The sequence below is a fragment of the Lynx canadensis genome, chromosome D2, assembly GCF_007474595.2.
Source record: "Lynx canadensis isolate LIC74 chromosome D2, mLynCan4.pri.v2, whole genome shotgun sequence".
Lineage (NCBI taxonomy): Eukaryota > Metazoa > Chordata > Mammalia > Carnivora > Felidae > Lynx > Lynx canadensis.
The window spans coordinates 30957064-30977343 of record NC_044313.2 but is presented as its reverse complement, the minus strand read 5'-3'; the positions used below and the strand labels follow the sequence as shown (position 1 = coordinate 30977343).

General features: G+C 49.1%; 1 protein-coding gene across 1 annotated transcript in view; it reads left to right on the top strand.

Annotated features, from left to right (window-relative positions):
• The first annotated feature begins 327 nt into the window (after positions 1-327).
• Positions 328-20280, top strand: part of UBTD1 (ubiquitin domain containing 1) — a 52159-nt gene continuing 32206 nt past the window's right edge. The window contains exon 1 of the mRNA XM_030335342.1: positions 328-782. Coding sequence (XP_030191202.1) covers positions 713-782 — 70 coding nt within the window. The 5' untranslated portion in view covers positions 328-712. The remainder of the gene's footprint in view (positions 783-20280) is intronic.

Sequence of the window (20280 nt, the reverse complement as noted above, 5' to 3'; positions counted from 1 at the left end):
GTTCCAGGGAGGGATGGGACGGTTCCTCCCCGAGGGGCGGGGCTTGGAGACGGGGCGGTGGCGCGGGGAGGGAAGACGGCTGCTGGGCACGCAGCCGGGGGCCATTGAGGGCGAATAATTCCCGGCCCGGCTCCCGGGGAGACGGGCGGCGGGGCGGGCACCTGGCTGGGTGGGGCCGAGGGGCGGTACACACCCTGGGGGAAGCCAATGAGAAAATCAGGCCCGGTCCGAGGGGGCGGTGCCGTCGGTCACATGCACACCTGGGGCGGGCGGCGGCGGAGGCGCGGGCACCGCGAGCGGGCGGCAGGGAGCGGGGCCGGGCTAGGGCGGGGTTAGGCAGGTGAGTGACAGGCTCCGGGGGGCCGGCCCCTACTGGGAGCTCCGAGCGAGCAGGGAGTAGCTGCGGCGGTGCCCGCCCCCTCTCTCCGCCCCTCCATCGGAGCTGGTCTCCGGCCGGGCACCGTCGCGGGCCCCCCTGGCCCGGCCACCTGGGACTGTGCTGGGGAATCGGCCACCTCCCTCTCTCCCGTCGCCCGCAAAGTTTGTGGCGAAGCCGGCGCCCGGGCAGAGCGCGCCCCCGGGGGGAGATCGGGGAGCGCCCGATGCCGGGAGGCAGGAGCCGTTGACCCGGGACGCCGCCGTCCGGGCAGGATCGCAGAGCAGCAGACAAGTCCGCCGCCTCCGGTGCATGGGGCCCGGCTGAAGAGCCAGCATGGGCAACTGCGTGGGGAGACAGCGCCGGGAGAGGCCGGCCGCCCCGGGACACCCCCGCAAGCGAGCAGGTAACGACGAGGAAAGGAGCAGGGCCACGGGCGCCTCGCCAGTTGTCCCCCTCCTCGCTCGAGTTCTGGGCTTCCTAAACGACCTCCCACGGCTCCTGACGCCTGGGTTTCCCCGATGTCTGCTCCGGAGCCAGACGGGAGCCCCCTCCCCAGCCCTGGTGGCCGGGGGAGCCGAGTTGGGGCAACTGCGAGCGCTGACCCGGCTGCGAGCCCAACTCGCTCCAACTGGGAAGCTCCGAGTGAGGGTGGGGGCGGGGGCAGGAAATGTTTGCAGACCGCAGCGGGGCCGCGGAGGGGAGGGGGACCCCGGACGGGGGCGCCGCTGGCCTGGCAGCTGGGTCGGGGTCGGAGGCTGGCCCGTCGGGGCACGGCGCGGGCGGCCAGTCGTCCCCAGAACTCGGAGCAAGCGAGAACTGTCGCTCTTCCAAAGACTGTGTCATTATCGGGCTGCAAATCGTGTCTGCTGGAATCCAACTGGCAAAAGCAGCGCAGGACTCTGGGAAAGAAATCTTTATTTTTCCCGCAGGGCTTTTTAGAGCTTCCCGGCTGTCTGGGAGTCTAGAAAAGGTGGGGTGTGGGGTGAGAATTGCGCTCGGGTTTGTTGGGATCCTTCCCAGCTTTGGGGATGGGATCTGCTCCCTGGTGATCCGCGAGGGCTGGGCAGCGCCTTCTCACTTTCTTGGTACACTCCTCCTATCCTGGCTCTTCGCCCTGGGAAGAGGTCTGGCGTTCGTTTCCCCGGGTCTTGTACTCACTTCCTTCTCTGAGAGTGTTGCAAGGACCTTCTGAGAATGATAAAAATCGTATACTTTAGAGTTGAAAGGGACCTTCAAAACTTGTCTGAAGTCCAGGTAGACTTACCTCCTCCTGTCTGTGTAGAAGCCCTGATCCAGAGAGGTTGAAGAACTGGTCCAAAGTCCCACAGCTAGTTAGCAGTGCAGCTGGGGCTAGAAAGCAGTCGCCTGTTCCACCCAGTTGCCACATATCCCTTTTTGTAAGAAGAGCCACAGGCATAGTATAGTCATTAATGAAGTGGAAACTCTAGTTGGAATTTCCTGTCTCCTTTGACACGGAAGGTGTGTTGCTTGGGTTGTGGGAACTGGGAAGGAAGATGAGGGGAAACGTGGGGGAAGCAGAGAAGGATGTCTGTGTGGTGGACAGGATGACTTCTGGAAGAAGAAACGTGTTTTTATGGGGGTGGGGGTCATAGGGTAAAATCTAACATTGAAATCCTGTTGGCAGCCTTGTCCATTCTGATTGAGAAAAATTGATTCTCAAACCCAAGGGCTGGCTGGCTTGCTTTCTTTCTTCCTTCCTTTCTTTCTCTCTTTCACTTATTCAGCGAATATTTATTATTTATGTGCTCAGGCCACATAATTGATTTTGTAGCATTTTTCACTGGTGACAACCCTCTCATATTTGAAACTACCCCCCCCCCCCCCCTCCCTTCTTGGCATTAGACTATCCTGGTTTTTTTCTCTGATCACTCCTGCTCACCATCACATCACCTCCTAGGTGTGGGTGCACCACGGTGCAGTTTGGCATTCTGTTCTTTCTCTCATACTCCCTCCCAGAGAAATTGTACACAGTCCCACAACTCTTTCCATTGGGAAGACCCCTACACTGTATCTTCAACTATTATCTGTCAGACTCCAGATTCATACCTGTAAATGCCCACTGGACACACTGATGTAGTTATCCTTTGGATTCAACACTTCCAAAACCAAGCTCTGCATCTCTCCCTTCAGCAAGCTTCCCTTTACTCTTCCATTCTTGCGGTTGTCTAACTTCATACTTTGGAGATGTCTCTGCTGACTTTCTCTGCCTCCTAGTCAGTCATCTGCTGGAACCTGCTGGTTCTTCCTTGGCAAGTCATTCTAACCTGTCCCTTCCACTCTGCTTCACTCTCTTCTCATCTGAAGTCCAACTCACCTCCCAGGCTGAAGTTAGTTCCCCACCAAGGGCAAGTTCATCTTCAGTCATTCATCCCATGCCTGCACACTGTGGTCCCTCCCAGAAGATGTTTGTTAAATTAACCTGTTCTGAACCCTATAATTCTATGTTTAGAAAAAAATTTTTTAACAGAAACTATTTTTTAAAATAAATCCTACGTCCAACGTGGGTCTCAAACTCACAAGCCCAAGATCAAGAGTTGCATGCTCTACTGACTGAGTCAGCCAGGCGCCCCTGTTTAGTAGTCTTTTTGCATCTTTCCACTTCTGTAAGAACTTTAACTTTCAAGGCTTTTCAGTTTGATCTGGTCCTTTCTTTTAAGGTGTGATTTCTTTGTCTTCCCCTGACATTAAAGCCACGCTGTTTGCTCATTGCCATTTCTCCCTTCTTATCAAGAACCTTTCTTCCTTTTGAGGTTTGCCTCAAATCCCCTATATTTCTAGAAGCACCTTGCCTGACAATTCCAACCCCCCCTTCTGAGAACTCCTGCAGACACATTATGCCACTTAACAATTACCTACTCCATATTATTAGTCATTTCTTTGATGTTTATAGTCTTATATCAGAAACTACATTGCAAGCCTTGAAGACCTGGGTTCTGTCTTATCCTTGTGTGTCTGTCTCTCACACTCACTCATGTAGCCATGTACATGCACACATGCACACACACTCAGCACCCAGCACAATGACTTGTACAGAGGAGCCACTCAGATATTTGTTGACTTTAGAATGTTAACCCGACTGTATCCTGTCATCTAGATTTTTCATGTAAACATTTTACTGAAGTATCTATCTGCATTTTTTTTTTACCTGCTAGTGTATCATTTTTTTGGATTCTGCAGGTCTCTCTGTGAATAAAGCTATTCATAAAGTCCAAAGCCAAGGGGAACTCTGTAGGATGACAAGTTTGGTATGAGGGAAGGAATCCTTCTTAACTTCACAGCATGCACCTGGCATTCCTGTAACATCTGCAGCTTACCCTTTGACAAAGACATAGTTTGATGTTGTAACACTAATGCCTAAAACTCCTCAACTCCCTTGGTGACTCTTACCTTTCCTTTGCCACTGGTGTAATGGGGAAAAATCATCAACAGAGAGCTACAACCTGAGTTCTAGTCCTAGGCCTGGAGCTGGGTGATACTGGGCAAGTCATCAAACCTCTCTCAGGTCACACTTTCAATGTCTCAGAAAGGAGCAAGGTTGTACAAAATCATTAGAGCTGTTTCAACATCTTCATAAAGGCACCTGTTCAAAACTGCAAAGTTATTGGGTTGAAATTTCAGGCCTTGTTATGTCATCCTTTGGCCTTAGTTCTGTCTTCCTAGTCACTTGTTAGGTAAAACAGAGACATAATGCCCATTGGTCAGGCCATCTTGCATTAGCTATTTAGTTTTTAACTGTTACTCATAATGCATCCCCCGAAAGTCTAGGTTCCCCCTCCAGGTGCTGGGTGGTCCTTGCACTCTTCAGAGAATACTTGAAGATTTACTCATGTGGGGTGCTCCCACCACCATATATACATAGCCAGGGTAGATCAATATCTCTGCCCCTGAAGTGGGTAAGGCAGCCCCTCCCCCAGCCACCCCAGGGAGAAATAGAGGTGGTAGAACTGGGCAAGTCTCTTGCCCAGTTCTACCCTTTGAGAATGTGGCAGGGCTGAAACCCAAATATCTGTCTCTGTGATGTGCCAGGCATATCCGCTTACATTCTGGAATCTCAAGCCCGGTGTGGACAGACCCAGGGCCCTGTTTTGAGCTGGTTGGGCTTGGCACTGTGGTTGCAAGAGAGTCTGCTTCTCATTGTGTGGGCTGCTGTGGCTATTCTTGAGGGAGTAATTGGGCAACTTCTCCATTTGCTCAGTAAATATTTACTGAGTGCCAGGCACCTTGCTGGCTGTGAACAGACATGGTTTTTGGCCACATGAAGCTTACAGTTTAGGGGTGGAGGGAGAAAATAAACCTATAGTCATACAAATTCCATGTGATCATACATGGAAATCCTGTATGATAATACATACGGTTATGTATTACTATATATGCTGGTGACTCACACATTTATAATTTCAGCCCGTCCTCTTCAACTCAACACATTGGACGTCTGACAGGCTTCTCAGTTTAACACGTCCGAGACAAAATGAACCCGCACCCCCCACTCCTGCTCTTCCCAAAGTCTTCCCAGCTCAGCTCATGGTGATTTATTTCATCCTTCCATTGCCCAGGCCCCAAAACACTACCCCAAAACACACCCCTGACTCCTCCCCTTTGCCTCAGCCCCACATCCATTTAATCAATAGGTCCTGTTGGCTTTGCCTTTAATATACCCAGAACCTGAGTCCCATCATCCGCACACTTTGGCCCTGCTCTAAGCTCCCGTCAGTCTCTTAACTGACCTTCCTGCTTCCTCCCTTGTCTCCTGACAGACCGTTTTCATCGCAGCAGCGAGAGTGGTGCTGCAAAACCGTAAGTCAGCTTTTGTTGCTCCTGTGCTCCCCGTTTCATCCCCAGCCCTTGTGTTGGCCTACAAAACACGATACAATTTCACCAGCTTACCTTTCCTAAGCCATCTCTTGCTCTTCAGCCCCTGTTCCACACCCCCTGGTACCTGAACGGGGCCCTCCCTCCCTCGCCTCCTCCACATTCCTCCTCAGTCAAGCCCTCTCAGGCCAGCCTTTTATAAATCGATCCCCTTCCCTGTACTACCTGCTGTCAGCATTATCCCCCCCCCCCGCCCCCTTCCCTGTTTTATTTTTCTCCATGGCAGTTACCATCATCTGACATTGGCTGCCTCTCCTACCGCATGTGGTCAGGGATTTTTATTTGTTTGCCCCCTGATACATAGAGCAGTGCCTGGCATACAGAGGTGCCTGATAAGTCTTTGTCGAATGAAACCAGTGTATCCCTAACAGTGTTGGGAAGGTCTGTAGAAAAGCAGGAATGAGCAGACCTAACTGCTTTCTCATCTCGTAGGTGTTAGGGCATGCATCTAATAAGGGGACTTAGGCTGCAGCCTCACAGTGCTATTCTGTTCCTGGGACTGGCTTCTCTGTCATCCTAGGCCTGGGTAAGGTCTCAAATACCTGGCATATAATTCCCTGTGATTTGGGAGTCTCTTGCTAGGAGACACAGGGGCTATGGCAGCAGAGCAGAGTGAAGTCCCCTAGTAGGGTCCTAACCAGGCAGTGGCACTTTCTTGACATTTTATGTCATTTAATGCATCTGACTGTGGACCCCTCTCTCAGATACACATGGTATTTGTAGTCATTAACTCAAAGGGCAGGGATGGGGTGGTCTAACAGACTGGGAAGCAGGAAGGCGGGTGATGTGGATTCCAGGCCTCTCTCTGCCAAGTAACTGGCTGAGGAATTTTTAGAATCATAGAATTTTAGAGCTGAAAGGAACTTAAAGTTTTCTTTAACCTCTTTTTCTTTTCCAGCTATTAAAAAGAGAATAAAGGTATATCTGCTCCCTGCCGAGTTCACAGAAACGTGGTGCAGGCTATATAAAAACTGCATGGGCTCCTTTAAGTTTTCAGTGTGTTGGGGTCAAGGCATTGTAGGGAAGTGCTCAAGGTCAAGTGTATTCAAAAGGGAGGAGGTCTAGTCTGGCCCTTTCTTAAGTGAAGTGGTGATCTTGGGCAAGTCATTTGTTTTGTGCTCAGTTGATCTTCTATTTTAAAAAATGATAATTATTTGCAGTTTACTTCAGAAAGATGTTATGGGGATAAAATAAATGAACACTGTTTTGAAAATTGGTTTCATGACTGCATGGTCTACTCAAATATGAGATCCCAACCCAGATCCTCATCTGGCATTGATGGGAAATAAAGCGTTGGTTCTCTGCTTCTTCCTAATTATGTGTGCAGCTTTGATCTCTCTGAGCCTCAGTTTCCCCATTTGTACAATGGGATGACTGCTACCCTACCCACCTCCCAGAGAGGTTTTAAGAATCAAGTGAGATCCTGGATAAAAAGAGGTTTCGTGAACTCATAAAGTTTCTATTATCCTAGCCACAGGATTTTTACACACAAAAACCATGGCCAGTGATTTTCCCCACCAGATCATTGAAGCTTACTCTTTTTTCAAAGAGCAAAACTATAAAAGAAATGTTTAAAAACTATTTTTGGATGGGAATCTTTCTGAAATGGATGATAGGCTTCCAAGCAAAATACACTGAGCATGAATAACCTCCTCTTTGCGACTCAGGGGTGTTGAGTTCATACCTGTATGTACAAAGCACCTGCTTGGTGGAGGTGGGAACCACAAAAGCTTCTTTCTGTCAAAAGCCTTTATCTCTGAAAGAAGAGGGGTGAACTGGTGACAGGCAGAAGGAAATTGCTAAGGGAGAGCCTGGCCTTCCTCAGGGTCCCAAACACCATTGGTGCAGGGAGGCTCTTGATTCCTGTTCTGGGCTCTGAGTGAGAACAATGTCCTGCCTGATCAGTGTGAGGCCTCTGGGCTTCTGAGACTGCAGGGCAGTGGGCCCCAAACTAAATGGTGTCCAGCCACTGTCCTTTTGGGGTTCATGTTTCCACCTATAATCTGTCTTCTCCCTGGCAGCAGTCACTCCTTTTTTTCATTTCCCCACATAAAATGTGCTTAAATATACGTAACATAAAATTTACCATGTTAACTACTTTCTAGTAGATGGTTCTGTACATTAAGAACATTTGCATTGTTATACATGCATCACCACCATTCAGCTCGACAACTTTTTCATCTTCCCCAGCTGAAACTCTGTACCCATTAAACACAAACTCCTCATTCTTCTCTCCCCCGTCCCCTGGCAGCTGCCACTCCGCCCTCTGTCTCTTATGAATTTGACTACTCTAAGTACCTCGTAGAAGTAGAATGATGCAGTATTTGAATTTTTGGGTTAGGCTTATTTCACTTAGCACAATATCTTCAAGGTTCTTCTATGTTGTACCATGTGTCAGAATTCCCTTCCTTTTTAAGGCTGAATAATTTTCCAGTGTATGTCGGTACCACATTTAGTTCACTCATCTGTCAGTGACACTTGGGCTGCTTCTACCTTTTGGCTACTGTGAGTAACGCTCCTGGGAACATGGGTGTACAAATCTGTTGGGAGTCCCTGCTTTCAGTTCTTTTGTGTATATATCCAGAAGCGGAATTGCTGGATCATATATGAATTCTACGTATAATTTTTTGAGGAATTGCCGTGCTGTTTTCCTTAGTGACTGTATCATGGTACATTTCTGCCAGCAGTGGACAAGGGTTCCAATTTCTCGCATCCTCACCAATAATACTTGTTATCTTCTGGTTTTTATTTTGTTTGGTTTGCTTTTGATAATAGCCATCCTTATGGGTGTGAAGTGACACCTGATCATAGTGGTCACTTGAGATTCCATCTATTGGGCTCAAATATCAGCCTGTCCGATTTCCTGAGGAAACAGATGACCGGGATTGTTAGAATTGTGCCCAGAGAAAGATCAGATGGGCTCACAGTGAAGCCTGAGGGACCCTCCAGAGAGGGAAGTATAGGAGGTTGGCTGGGTGGATTCTGCGACATCTTATCTGGTCAGTCAGAATTTGGCTTGCTTCTGGGTTTCTAACTAGGTGGTTGATGGCTGGGAAAGAAGACTGGATGGATGGATGGATGGATGGGGCTTCAAGTGAAGCAAAGCAGCTCTGTGTTGTTGTAACTCATCTGGCTCCCAGAGAATGTTAACTCTGTCTTAACTTGGGGTGAGTGGGGTAGGCACCAATTTCCTTTTTAGCTTTTGCATGTGAGAGATGCAGGACTGTGGTTCAGATGGGAGCATGTAGGCTTGAGTCAAAGGCAAGTAGTGACAGTGACATGGTGAGTTTGCTGCTCAAAACCACGTGCTTCTCTCTGTTGGGGACAAGGTCTTGCCCCTTGCTTTCTGAGCTCACAAGGAAGAGGGACCAAGCACAGTGTGCACCCATACCTCTGACCATGCCAGCCCCTCAACTAGTGTCCCTTATTGTCAGGAAAGGGGCTGGAGCACCTTCTGCAGGGTGTGGGGTGGGGGGGACGACGACGGCTCTGCATTTGTACCTGTGTCCTCAGGGAGGCTGGCACCAGAGCCCAAGCCCAGGCAGCCAGCCAGTCACCCAGCAGCCTAGATCTTAGAGGACTCAGAGTTTCATTGTTTTTAGGGCTGGAAGAGATACAGTTGGCAGTAGCTCACCTTTACTTGGTGTTCACCATGTGCCGGGAGCATCACGTGCAGGATCTTGGCTAATCCTCACGACCATCCTATGGGTGGACACTATTATCACCTTTTTACAGATGAAGAAACTGAGCCCTAGAAAGGTAATGTCTCCTGCCTAAGGCCATGTAGCTTGTAAACAACAGAGCCAGGACTGGAATCCAAGTGTCTGATCTCAGAACCTGAGCTTTTGGGCCCTTGGACAGTTTATCTTCACCAGACAGGAAGAAGAGAACACATGGTTTTCATTTTTAAAATGAGTTTATTATTGAGCGTCTTTAGGCACCTCACTAGACCCAGTCCTCTCATTTGATTGTCCTTGTTTTACCTATGGGAACATTTCTAGCCATTTTACATATGGGAAAGCTGATGGGGAGGAAAGTAAATTGATTGCTGGGGGTTATGAGGCTGAGGAGAGGCGGAACTAGAGCTCAGATTAAGCACTTTGACTCAAATTGCAGTGCTCAGAGCTCAATCTTCTGTGCTGCCTTCCCTTACTTCTCTGAAAAGAAGCTGGAAGTCTGATGTAAAACCTGCAAAGCTCCAAGGACTATAGCCACTCTGCTCCCTTCTCGTTGCTGTTCCTTCCTCCTTTAATTTCCCAACCCTCAAACTACAACCTCTACCCTAGGAGCCACATGAATCCATTGTCTTGGATCACATGCTTGGCACTTTGTAGATGCTCAATAAATATGTGTTGAATGTTGTTTGAGGGTTGAGTATGCTGGAATCTCAGCCAGGATTGTGTTCCTAAAGAGAAATACAAGTAGAATGCAAACATCTTTGTTTTCTCCCTCTTCTCCCAGAGTGAACTGCCACTTTCCAACTCTCAGATGCCAGGGACTTGGAGAAAAGAGTTCCCTGGCTGCAGACTTTGAATTATTCCCAAATTCCCAGGAGAAAAGAGGCAACAAAGTCATATTAGCAAAGTGCTTGCTGGATCAGGTGTCACTGTTTGTAATTAATAAGACTAATGATTTCTTACTTTGCTCAGCATTTTGCAGTTTTTAAAGTGCTTTCACCAGTACTATACATGATTTGTTCTCCACAACCATCCTGTTAGGTAGACAGGGCAGGAATCATTTTCCCCATTTTATGGGTGAGGATATTGAGATTTATTGAGGTTGCCGAGGTGCCCAACATTACTGACAAGTAAGTGGTAGAGAGGCAGAAGCCATAGGAGCAGTGGCTCTACTGCTTTCTCCCTATGGTGGGAAAGCCTCAGTTTCCATATCTGTAAAATGGGGACAAGAGTCGGGCCACTTAGGGGAGTCAAGGACTACATTACACAAGTGGTGATGTGTGTGAAGTGATCAGCACAGTGCCCAAACACAGCAAATGCTTAGTGAATAATGGCAATGGGTTGTTAATGGCAATAATCAAAGCTAAGTTCATTGTTCCTTTGGGAACTTGTATTCTACTGACTCTTGGTCAGCCCAGAGTATTGGAAAGAGCAGAATGTAGCCTCCCCTGGGTGCCCCTGGGAAATCTGCTTCTGCCCACCCTTTGGCCCTTCCCTTGGGGTCAGAGTGTATAGCAAGGGCTGACCGTGAATTTCTTTTGATTTGCAAAATCTAGAGTCTTTGAAATAGGACATTTATAAGATACCATTTTTCCTTTTGGTGGCAGATAATTATGACAGTATTACACTTATTCTGTTCATTTAGTATTCATTTGCGTTTTATTCCAACTCCTTTACTTCATTAGCTATGTAGCCTTGGCAAGTTGTTTTGGATTGGGGGCCTCACTTTGCTCACCTGTAAAATGAAAGTAACAGTACCTACTCTGTAGGATTGTCATGAGGATTAAATGAGTTAATGCACATTAAGTCTCCTTAGAATGGTGCCTGGGAAATATTAAAATACTTGGTAAATTGTACTTACTATTGTCACCATGTTTGGCACTTATTATTTAAGCCAGCTGTCCCCAACCTACCTCTTCCCCCCCCCCCCCCCCAAGTTAGATACAAGGCCAGCAAAGTTCATACACAAGACCTAGCTTCTGCTCTATACCCTGGTTATCTACCATTCTTGTGATTCCTCTCATTTATTCAGGAAGGCCAATTGGAAGCAAATTGCACAAGAGTGATATTATTATAGACATAGCCTTGAATCTAGCCTCATTTTAAAAAATATGAACCTTTCACAAAAACTTGAGAACCCTTGTTAGTTACAAATCTCTTGCAACAGCCCCCACCCCCTCAGCTCTTGCTGATTTCAGCAACACCCAGTGGCTACTTTTCTGGGCTGTCTCAAAACAGATGTAAACATTTCTTGCTTGGTAGGTCAAGGCTGGGGAGTGCCCTCAGTTTGCTGTGGCTCATCTTCAGCTTGGCAGAACATCTCTGGGTCCTCTGGGGCTTCCTTCCTGGAGCCTGGCACATTTCTCTAATACGCTTTGTCAACTGAAGACACCTCCTTCGTGAACTTTTCTTGGAAAGTGATCAATATCCACAGCAGAGCCACTTTACCACAGTTGATACACAGCCCCTACAACTAGATTAAGAAACAGTTGTTTTATAGTTATTATATACTGCTATTAATTAAGCACCAACTCTGTGGCAGGAACTGCAGTAGGTACTTTACCCACATTTCATCTAGTCCTCCTGATAATTCACTGAGGGTAAGACTGTCCTCATTTTAGGGGAGAGGCTCAGTGACACTATTGTGTGCAGGGTCACACAGTGAGAAATGGAGGGTTTTGGATTCCAGACCACTGTTTTAGATTTCCAGACCCGAATTCCTTCCATGCAATACCTACCTCCTTGTCAATTTCAGCTGAGGGCTCACTGGGTCCTAAACAGGTACGGCTGGTTTACTGACTGACGTCATTGCCACCCATGACTAGCAAATAGTCTACTTCTGCCAGTTCTTGCACTACACATCCTAACTGTGCCAGAAAGTGCATTTTGTTGTCCCGTGAAAGGACAACAAAACCTTCATGGATTTGTTCTGCCTTCCTCCCCTCTCCCCAGCCCCATGCAGTGTCTGCAAAATAAACCATACTGTCCTCTATAATATGGGATATTACACATGGCATTGATTTTTTTACTTAACGAATGCACTGTGTTTCCCCCAAAATAGACTGTCACATGGCACAGGCATTTCATTTCTCAAGACCTCACAGCATCACTGAATCAGTACCATGTAGTATAATCATTGAAATCAGTACCCATTTATTAACCTACCATGGGTGCATTAAATACCCTACTAGGTGTTTGACACTGGTGTCTTCAATTTTCATATCAGCCCTATAAGTTAGGCATAATTACTTCCATTTTCCAGAGGAGGAAACTGAGGCTCAAAGAGGTTAAGACCCACAAAAGTGGAAGAACTGCTATTTGAGCCCCAGTAGTTGTAAATTGGGAACCGATATCTTAACCACTATGGGAAACTGCCTCTAAAAATTCCGTACATCTGCCTTGTCCCAGGCACTGCGTTAGGTGTCAGGCACAGCAGGAAGAGTTGATTCCTTTCCTCAAGGAACTCACGGTGTGATGGACTAAATTAATACTGGAGCTTCTGTGATTAGGTTTTATTTTTTCCATCTGGCCATGCCCTAGTGGGCAGATCCATGGCACACAGTGTCCGGGCTCCTCAGGGAGCTGCACAGCCAGGTTTACATCCCTGATGGCTCTGTTTGCTCTTTGCCCTTCTTCCCTCTGGGTCGCGCATCAGGTTCACAGATTCCTGTTTGTGGTCTGGCCGCGGTCTGGCCTGGGACTGGCTGTTGAGGAGAAAGGGAGCATGATTTGGCTGGGGACTTACTGCTACTATGGCTTTTATAAGGCCCCAGATGATTGTTTTGAAAACATCCACATGCTGTATGCACTGTTATCTGGGCCCTCTCCCTCAGGAACAGGATGGGCTAGTCTTTGGAGTCAAAAGGCAGAAGGAGAGCTACACTGGGCCCTTTAATCTGCAGCCGACCCCTCCTGTTTGAAGCTGAGCCCAGCTCTGTCCTGCTGTGACATGTGTCCCATGGAAGATCCGGGGCTGGATGTCTGGTTTATTGCTGACCATCATGTACTTTTACTGCAGCCTTAAGGCAGCCTTAGGCCTGCCACTTGTGACTGCACCACCCCTTGGGCACTTGTCTGTGCCCTGGCCCACAGGAAGTGTCACAGGAGAGATTTCAGCCTCCTGGCCCTGTTCTCCTGGTCCGGTGCTAGTTTAGGTATGGATGGACGGGGACCTCTTTTATAAGCTGGGTCTGGGGCCTCTCAGCTTTAGAGGGGAAATGGTCCCTTTTTCCGAAAGCTGTGGGGTTGGCAGACTTGCTCAGAATCTTTCCTAACTTTTAGGAGAAGAGAATTGGCACTGATAAAGATTTCAGCTGGAGGAACTGGCTCATAGAGCTCAAGCCACTGCTCTGTAGTCTATCCTGTGCAGTCAGAGATAGAGCTGGTGTCAGACCCGGGAACTCTGACTCCATTTCTCATGTCTTTTTCTATCTGTCTTGCTTCAAACCTGTGTACACGTTGTACATGTATGTCTCGTCATTGATGATGGCTCATGGCTGATCTGGGGAGGGAACAAAGACAAAGATATGATACCATTTTAAGCAAGATGTTGTATAGACCAGTGCTAAATCATGCAGTGTAGACAAGCAGAGACAAAGGCAATGTATAGACACTTTAGAAAGAGTTGAGATGGGATAGGGCAGTTATTAAAGATAAGTGAGGAGAGTTGCAGAAGGGTTAGTGATTTGAGTAAGGGGTGCAGGCTGGAGAGAAGCAAGTAGTGTGATTTTCTGTGTTGCAGAAGTAGTAGATGTTTATATAAAAAGTGTGAACAACACCAGAAAGCCCAAAGAAGAAAATCTCCTGCACACTCCCTCCACCTCATGAGAGTCCCTACTCCTAGTTGGTGTTTATCTTCTAGCCTTCTTTTCTTTTTTTCTTTTTTTAGGCAGCAGAATCAAATTGGCTGTGTACACCAAGGTTAAGGAAGGTCTCGAATAGTAAACGGAGAGTTTGAATCAGAGGGAGCCTCTGCTGGTCCCTGCACGTGGGGTGCAGATAAACGAAGGGCTTCGGGTGCCAACCATCTGTGAGCAGGCAGGACTGAAGCCTCTGATGAAGCAGGGGCTCCCCTACCCCAGACTTTCATCACACACTGCACAGGAGACTCACGTTTGCTCGTGGGGGTCAGGGAAAGAATTTCTCCTGAGTTGTCTGGAAACCTAACCTGCATTCCCACCGCCCCCCAGGCCACAGGCCCCTTTCTTTCCTCTTTACCATCCAGTTTCTTCAGCAGAGCTCTCTTCCCTGGAGTTGGGGATGCATAGCCAGTTTTGCCATGCCACAAAGCCTTGCTGCTGCGTGAGGTCATTTCAGGGGAGAGACTATATATAGCGGAGGACTCGCATCAGGACAGCTCCATATTGTTCGGGCTGTTTGCATTGCCCTTCCGCCAATGTAGCCAGGGTGACCTCACACTCCATACCAGCTAGTGGGCACCACATTGTGTCTTCATTGCTCCCTCTGTGTTCTTCGGCCAGTGCTCACCCACACAGGAATGAGTTCTGACCCTGCCCAGGCCCAGGAGCCTTTAAAGAAGCAGCCTTGGGAGAGAGGCAGTGTAGAGAGTCCAGGGACCAGAGTTCCCTTCCAGCTCTGCCACTTTGTGCTTAGCTTGGTATATGTAACAAATTAGGTGCTGCACTGATTGGCGCCAGGGAGACTGGGGACCCAGAGGTTCCACTGAAGTTGTTGCTACGGGGCACACAGTTTGAAAACCACTACAGAAGACAACCCTCTGAGGTTTCTTCCAGCCTTAGGATTCATGGGTCTGGCCTTGTGATGGTCTGTGGCCTAAATGACCCCTCAGGAGGGGTGCAAACTTTGTGACGTCTTGGAGATTTTGATGGTTGTCTTGGGTAGACTGGAGATGTGGTATAGGGAGAGAAATCTCAGGAGAGTTTTTGCAGTGGGACAGGTGGGAATAGCACAGAGTTGGCGGATCCAGTATGACTTGCTAGGCTGTATGGCCATAGGCTGTTTTCTCTGGCCAACTCCCACCTGCCTTTCCTTTCAGTGCTCATTTGTCCCAGAGAAGAGATGAAAATGAGGTTATAATGCACTTCAGGCAAGGAAAGTGCATTTAATTTAAGTTGCCTGGAGCTGAATTTCCCATTTTATATGTGGAGTATTTGTAGAGCACGGAGGTGCCTTTGGCAGAAATCAGAAAGTCAGGATCTGGGGCCAGTTTGCTTCATTGAGCAAGTTTGTTTGCCGAGCACCTACTTTGTATTCCTAGAGAAGCATACAGGAGATCCCAGCTGTGTTAGGACCCCTTTACAAGTAACAGGAACCCACTAACTCCAGCTTAAACAAAAAAGGTGATTTATTATAGGGTTTCAGGGGGTGCTCAGGACCCCACAGCAAGACTGCTGCCTGGCCTTAAGGAGGAACTGGAAAAACCTCATCAGAATCTCCTTTTCCCTCAACTCTGCTTCTCCTTGGGCTCTCCCCACCCCCCGTTTCCACAGTCCAAACAGTCCCAAGTATTCCTGCAAGAGCTCAGCTATCCCAGCCCCAAGTCCAGATTCCCAGGGGAGCATATCCAGTTCGCCCAGCTTGGTCCACTCAGCTCCAGCCAGGGGATGGGTGTCACTTGCAACAAAGCCTGTATGGGAGGGGCCGTTCCTGACCGCGTGTAGACTGGGGACAGCTCCAGAGGAGGGGGACTTGTGAGCTGCATCCATAGCTCCGAAGCTGTCAGCTCTTCTAGGCCTTAGTGAGAAGCTCTAGTCCTAGGGAGGGACCCGGGCATCCGTGAAACACCTACTAGCCATCCAGGAGACAAAGAGGTGACCCTTGGGCAGAGCCTGCTTGTTCTGAGTATATGGCTCATCCAGTTGGGGCTGTCAGGAGGGGACAGGCCTCCTCAAGCTGGTATGGACAGTGTTCCACACAGAGCAGAGGGCCCTCCAGTTTAGCTCAGGGGAAAAGGCTTTACCGGCAGGATCACATGGAGGCAGCCGGCCTCATAGGAGCTGGGGCTGGAGAGCAGTCAGGAATGGAGGCGGCTCTGCCTCTTGGGGGCTGGTGGCCTCTCTGCTTCCATCTGAGCGTCTGCTCTTAGCTTCCCTCTCTATGGACCCAGCCTTCTCCTCTCGGCTCATCGGCTTGTTCCAAGACGGAGCACACCAATGCTGAGTTCTGGCAACCTGTGTTTTGACTTCTCTGGGTCACGGGACCACCCAGATACAAGCTAGTAGTGCAGAGCCTGATCACACAGAATTTGAGGCTGCCCCTTTCGGGGCTTTAGGTGGGACAGGCATTAAGAGACAGTCTCCTGCACTCAGAGGATGCTTTTGGACACTGGAGGGTAGAGGCTTGAAGATGGAAGAGAAGAGGGCTTGGGAAGGCAGACCAGCCTGAGCTAAAGCAAAGATGCAAGGAGGTGTGTGCTTCGGGGAGGGGGCAGTAAGGCCTGAAAGACCCCTTTGAAGCTAGGCTGTGGGACAGGAGATGATGCTGGGGACTTGAGAGGGTGCTCCAGACTCAAAGGGCAAAGAGGACAGCTAGGGAGGGGCTGGGACAGCACAGAAGATGGAAGCCACTTAGGAGGCCGGGCCGGCAGTGCTCCCGCAGCGGGGGAAGGGTCTGCACTGACATGTCGGCAGTGGAAGTGCCAGGGGTACAGAAGCCCTTTTGAAGAAAGAGTTTATGGGTGACAGGTTGGCTGAAGCAGAGGGAGGGTCCAAGATGTGGCAGGCAGCGGGTGGGAGCATTGGGCAGGGCTTGGTAATACTGGGGACTGGGGAAGGGCAGCTCTTAGAAGGAGAGGTCGTTAGCCTCACGCAGCAGCATGGCCAGAGTACATGTTGTTTAGGTTGGGGAACTGAGGATATTTAAAGCAGAAAGGGAAGTCCCAGGGTAAAGGAGGAGACTTCTGGAGAATGGGTCCCAGGCCTACCAGCTCTGCTTCTCAGGAACTAAGGCCCTGCACACGTTGCCTTAGCTTCCTCATCTTCAGAATGGGAACAATATCTGCCCAGTCCCCTCCTAGAGTTGTAGGGAAGGTCAAAGGTTATGTACATGACAATGTTTTGTGCTCAGAAAAGGCTCACACAGATGCAGGCAGCCTTGTTACTATTGCTGCTTGTGTGACAGCCTGCATGGTGACACCCCCCCCCGGGGGGTCAGGCAGCCTTCCTTCCTGGACCTGGGACGACATGACCTGATGCGAACTCCCCGCAGCCAACCCAGACTCCCTGACTTCAAACCACCTGGGGTAGTGTTGAGAGGAGCGCCTATCTGGAACCTGAGTCTGGGGGTCCCTGAGTGACTGATTAGAGCTAGGATGAGTTCACCCCCACTGACTTCCAGCATTCCCCTGATTGGTGCTGTGTGTGTGTAGAGAGCCCAGCGGGCAAGCTGGAGGCTGAACCCTCCTTTAGATAGAGAGGAGAGAGGGAAGGAGGGTGGAAGGAAAGAGACAGTTGGGGAAGGGGGTGGCTATGGGCAGGCTTAACCCATGCACATTTCGGAGTGGAACTGGAAGGGGGGTTCTCCCCGTGTGAGCCTTGTGGGCCTCTTCCCCACAGGGAAATCCACAGAGCACTTGTTTCAAAGTTCCCAGGAAAGGGGGAAATGAAACCTACATCCTGTTTTGCTGCCAGTCTAGGGAAGAGGACCCAGATGGCGACAGTAGATGGTGGTAGTAACCTAATACTGGTTGAAATCCTGGGACCCGTGGAGTTGGGGGAACGGAGAGAGCTTGAGGAGGGGACCCGAGGAGAGAGCCTGTGGCCTCCCTTCCTATTCTGTCCCATCCTTTCTTCATTCACGCAGTAGGGCCCAGCAGCCTGGTTCTTTGTTCCCAGCTGCCTCTCCCTCAGGATTGGCCCAGCTTTCCCTACTGCCCACAGTCCTGTCCTCCTGGCTTCCTTCTGGCTCACCTGTAGCTTGCTCTCTCCAGGAAGGGAGCTTCCTGTGCCCACCTTTCTCCCCTGCTTTCTCTCCCTGCCCCCCTCCCCCACCAGCGCCTTTGGCTATTTCCAGTCATTTCTCTCCCACAGAGCCTCTGCTGGAGTCACCTGCTCCCCCACCCCCACCCCAAGCCAGACTTTGTATTCTCCTGCCAGCTCAGTTCCAACCCCAGCCCCTTGGAGTATTACTTTTCCTAAAGCGCAGCAGCTGTGTCTTTTGCTGGTCTACCCAGCTGTTCTTGTCCTTGACCACAGAGGTCATGTCATTTGTGACAATAAATAGGAAATGAGAATGAGAGGGTTGCCAGGTGCCTCTGGGCTGCCCTTCCAGCTGCCTGCATTCCTGCTGGGAAACAATAATTGTAATACAAATAATAAAGCCAACGTTTATAAACATGTTCTATGTTCACTTACCATTTCCCAGACACTGTGCTTAATATTTTACCCATATTATCTCATTTAATCTTCATAATGACCCAGTGAGGGAAGTTGAATTGTCGTCCTCTTATAGTTAAGGGAAATGTGACATTACTGACAAGTAAGTGGCAGAACAAGACTGGAATGGGAGCGGGTCTGACTCCCATGCCCATTTCTTTTCTTTTTAAGTTTTTTTAATGTTTATTTGTCTTAGAGAGAGAGAGACAGAGTGTGAGCGGGGGAGGGGCAGAGAAAGAGGGAGACACAGAATCTGAAGCAGGCTCCAGGCTCTGAGCTGTCAGCACAGAGCCCGATGCGGGGCTCGAACCCGTGAACTGCGAGATCATGACCTGAGCCAAAGTCGGATGCCCAACTGACTGAGCCACCCAGGCAACCACTCAATGCCCATTTCTTAACTGTGGCCATGTCCTCCCTCCCATTGCCACGGGTACAGGGACCCCCCCACAGCCCACTTAAACTTCAAGTTCTTCTTTCCTCCAGTTGACTATTGCAACTAGTAACTCATCCACATAAGGAACCCTTGTGGTGTCTTTTTCAGAGCTGTGCTTTTTTCTCTCTTCTCCATATCCTAAACAATGAAAAGACCTTCAGGTGGGAGGGGTCCTAGTATTTCTCTTTGCTGTGGACTCCCCCCACACCAGTGTCCCATTTTATAGCTGTCCCAATTTATGGCGGCAAATTCCTAGTCTTAGGATAATTTGACATTATCCTGACAAAGGAGCTTCAAAACTAGAAGTAAATAAGAGCCTGATCTCTCGATTGCATCTGATGCTCTTCCCACTTAGACCCTGATGCCATTCTATTCTGAGAGTGCTAGAAATATGCCCCAAAGGTTCCTCTTCTACACATTCTGTATTGACTGGGAACATTTCTACTGTTTGCGGTAGGCCTTTTGTGTTCTGTTCTTGTCCGTGAGTGGTGATTGTCAATGAGAAAGAGAGAAAAAGAATAAAAATCTCTGGGGATTAGGGTATATATGAAGTTTGAAAAAGCATATTCCGTATCATAATCACATTTTAGGTTTGGAGAAGTATATTGTTTTTAAAACATAATTATTGAAAATGGAGTTTGACAAAACTCTTGCCTGATGTTCTAGTAATTCTCAAGTGGGGCATAGCACAATTTGGGTGTCACAAATTGGGTGGGGGTGTGTATGTGAAGTCTGTGTATCAAAAAGGGGAGTGTGTTTAAAAAGGCTGAGAAACACAATCTTCCAGTAGGAGATTGTCAAATCCTGTCTTTCTGGGCCCTTCAGTCCTCTAGGTATTTACTGGAGGGCTGGCAGGATGGTGTGCACGGTATGGGGGCATCCTGCCCATCTTGTCTCAGTTGGACCAAAACCTCTTGGGGCTCTGGGTGGCCTACCCAATGGTTTTGCCACTCACTTCCTGCAATATGCCAGATGAAGGTAATATTAGTGTAGATGCCTAGTCCTGGAGAGTTCAAGGCTAATCTGAAGCACATACTGCCATAAAGCTCAGACGTGCATTGAGTTTCTACATGCCAGGACCCATGCTTGGCCCAGGGTATGCAGCTGAACAAAACAGATACAGCCCTGTGCTCATAGAACTCTCAGGGTAGTGGGCAATTAGATTGTGCTCAAATAATAAAAATGTAACACATGCTATGAAGGAGAGAAGAGGGTGTTGGGAGAGAATTATGAGGTAGGAGGAATGGATTATTTGGCGGTACTGGATCAAAAAGATGGCCCTGAGAAAGATAGCTACGCTGCACCTGAACGCTGAGCGTGATGTAGCCATGTTGGTCTCCTGTGACCTTGCCCCTAGCCGGGGCTGTTTGCTGGTCCATGTGACACCTTTAGGCGAATCAGAAAAAAAGGTGTCTGCTCTAGGCAGAGGCAGCCCTGCCAGGACCCGTGGCTGGTGAGTGAACATGAGCTAGGCTTCAACCTCCACTGGCCCCTAGTCCTGGCGCTGGGCACAACCCAAGGTGGGGGCCTTATCCAGGCTGGGTAAAG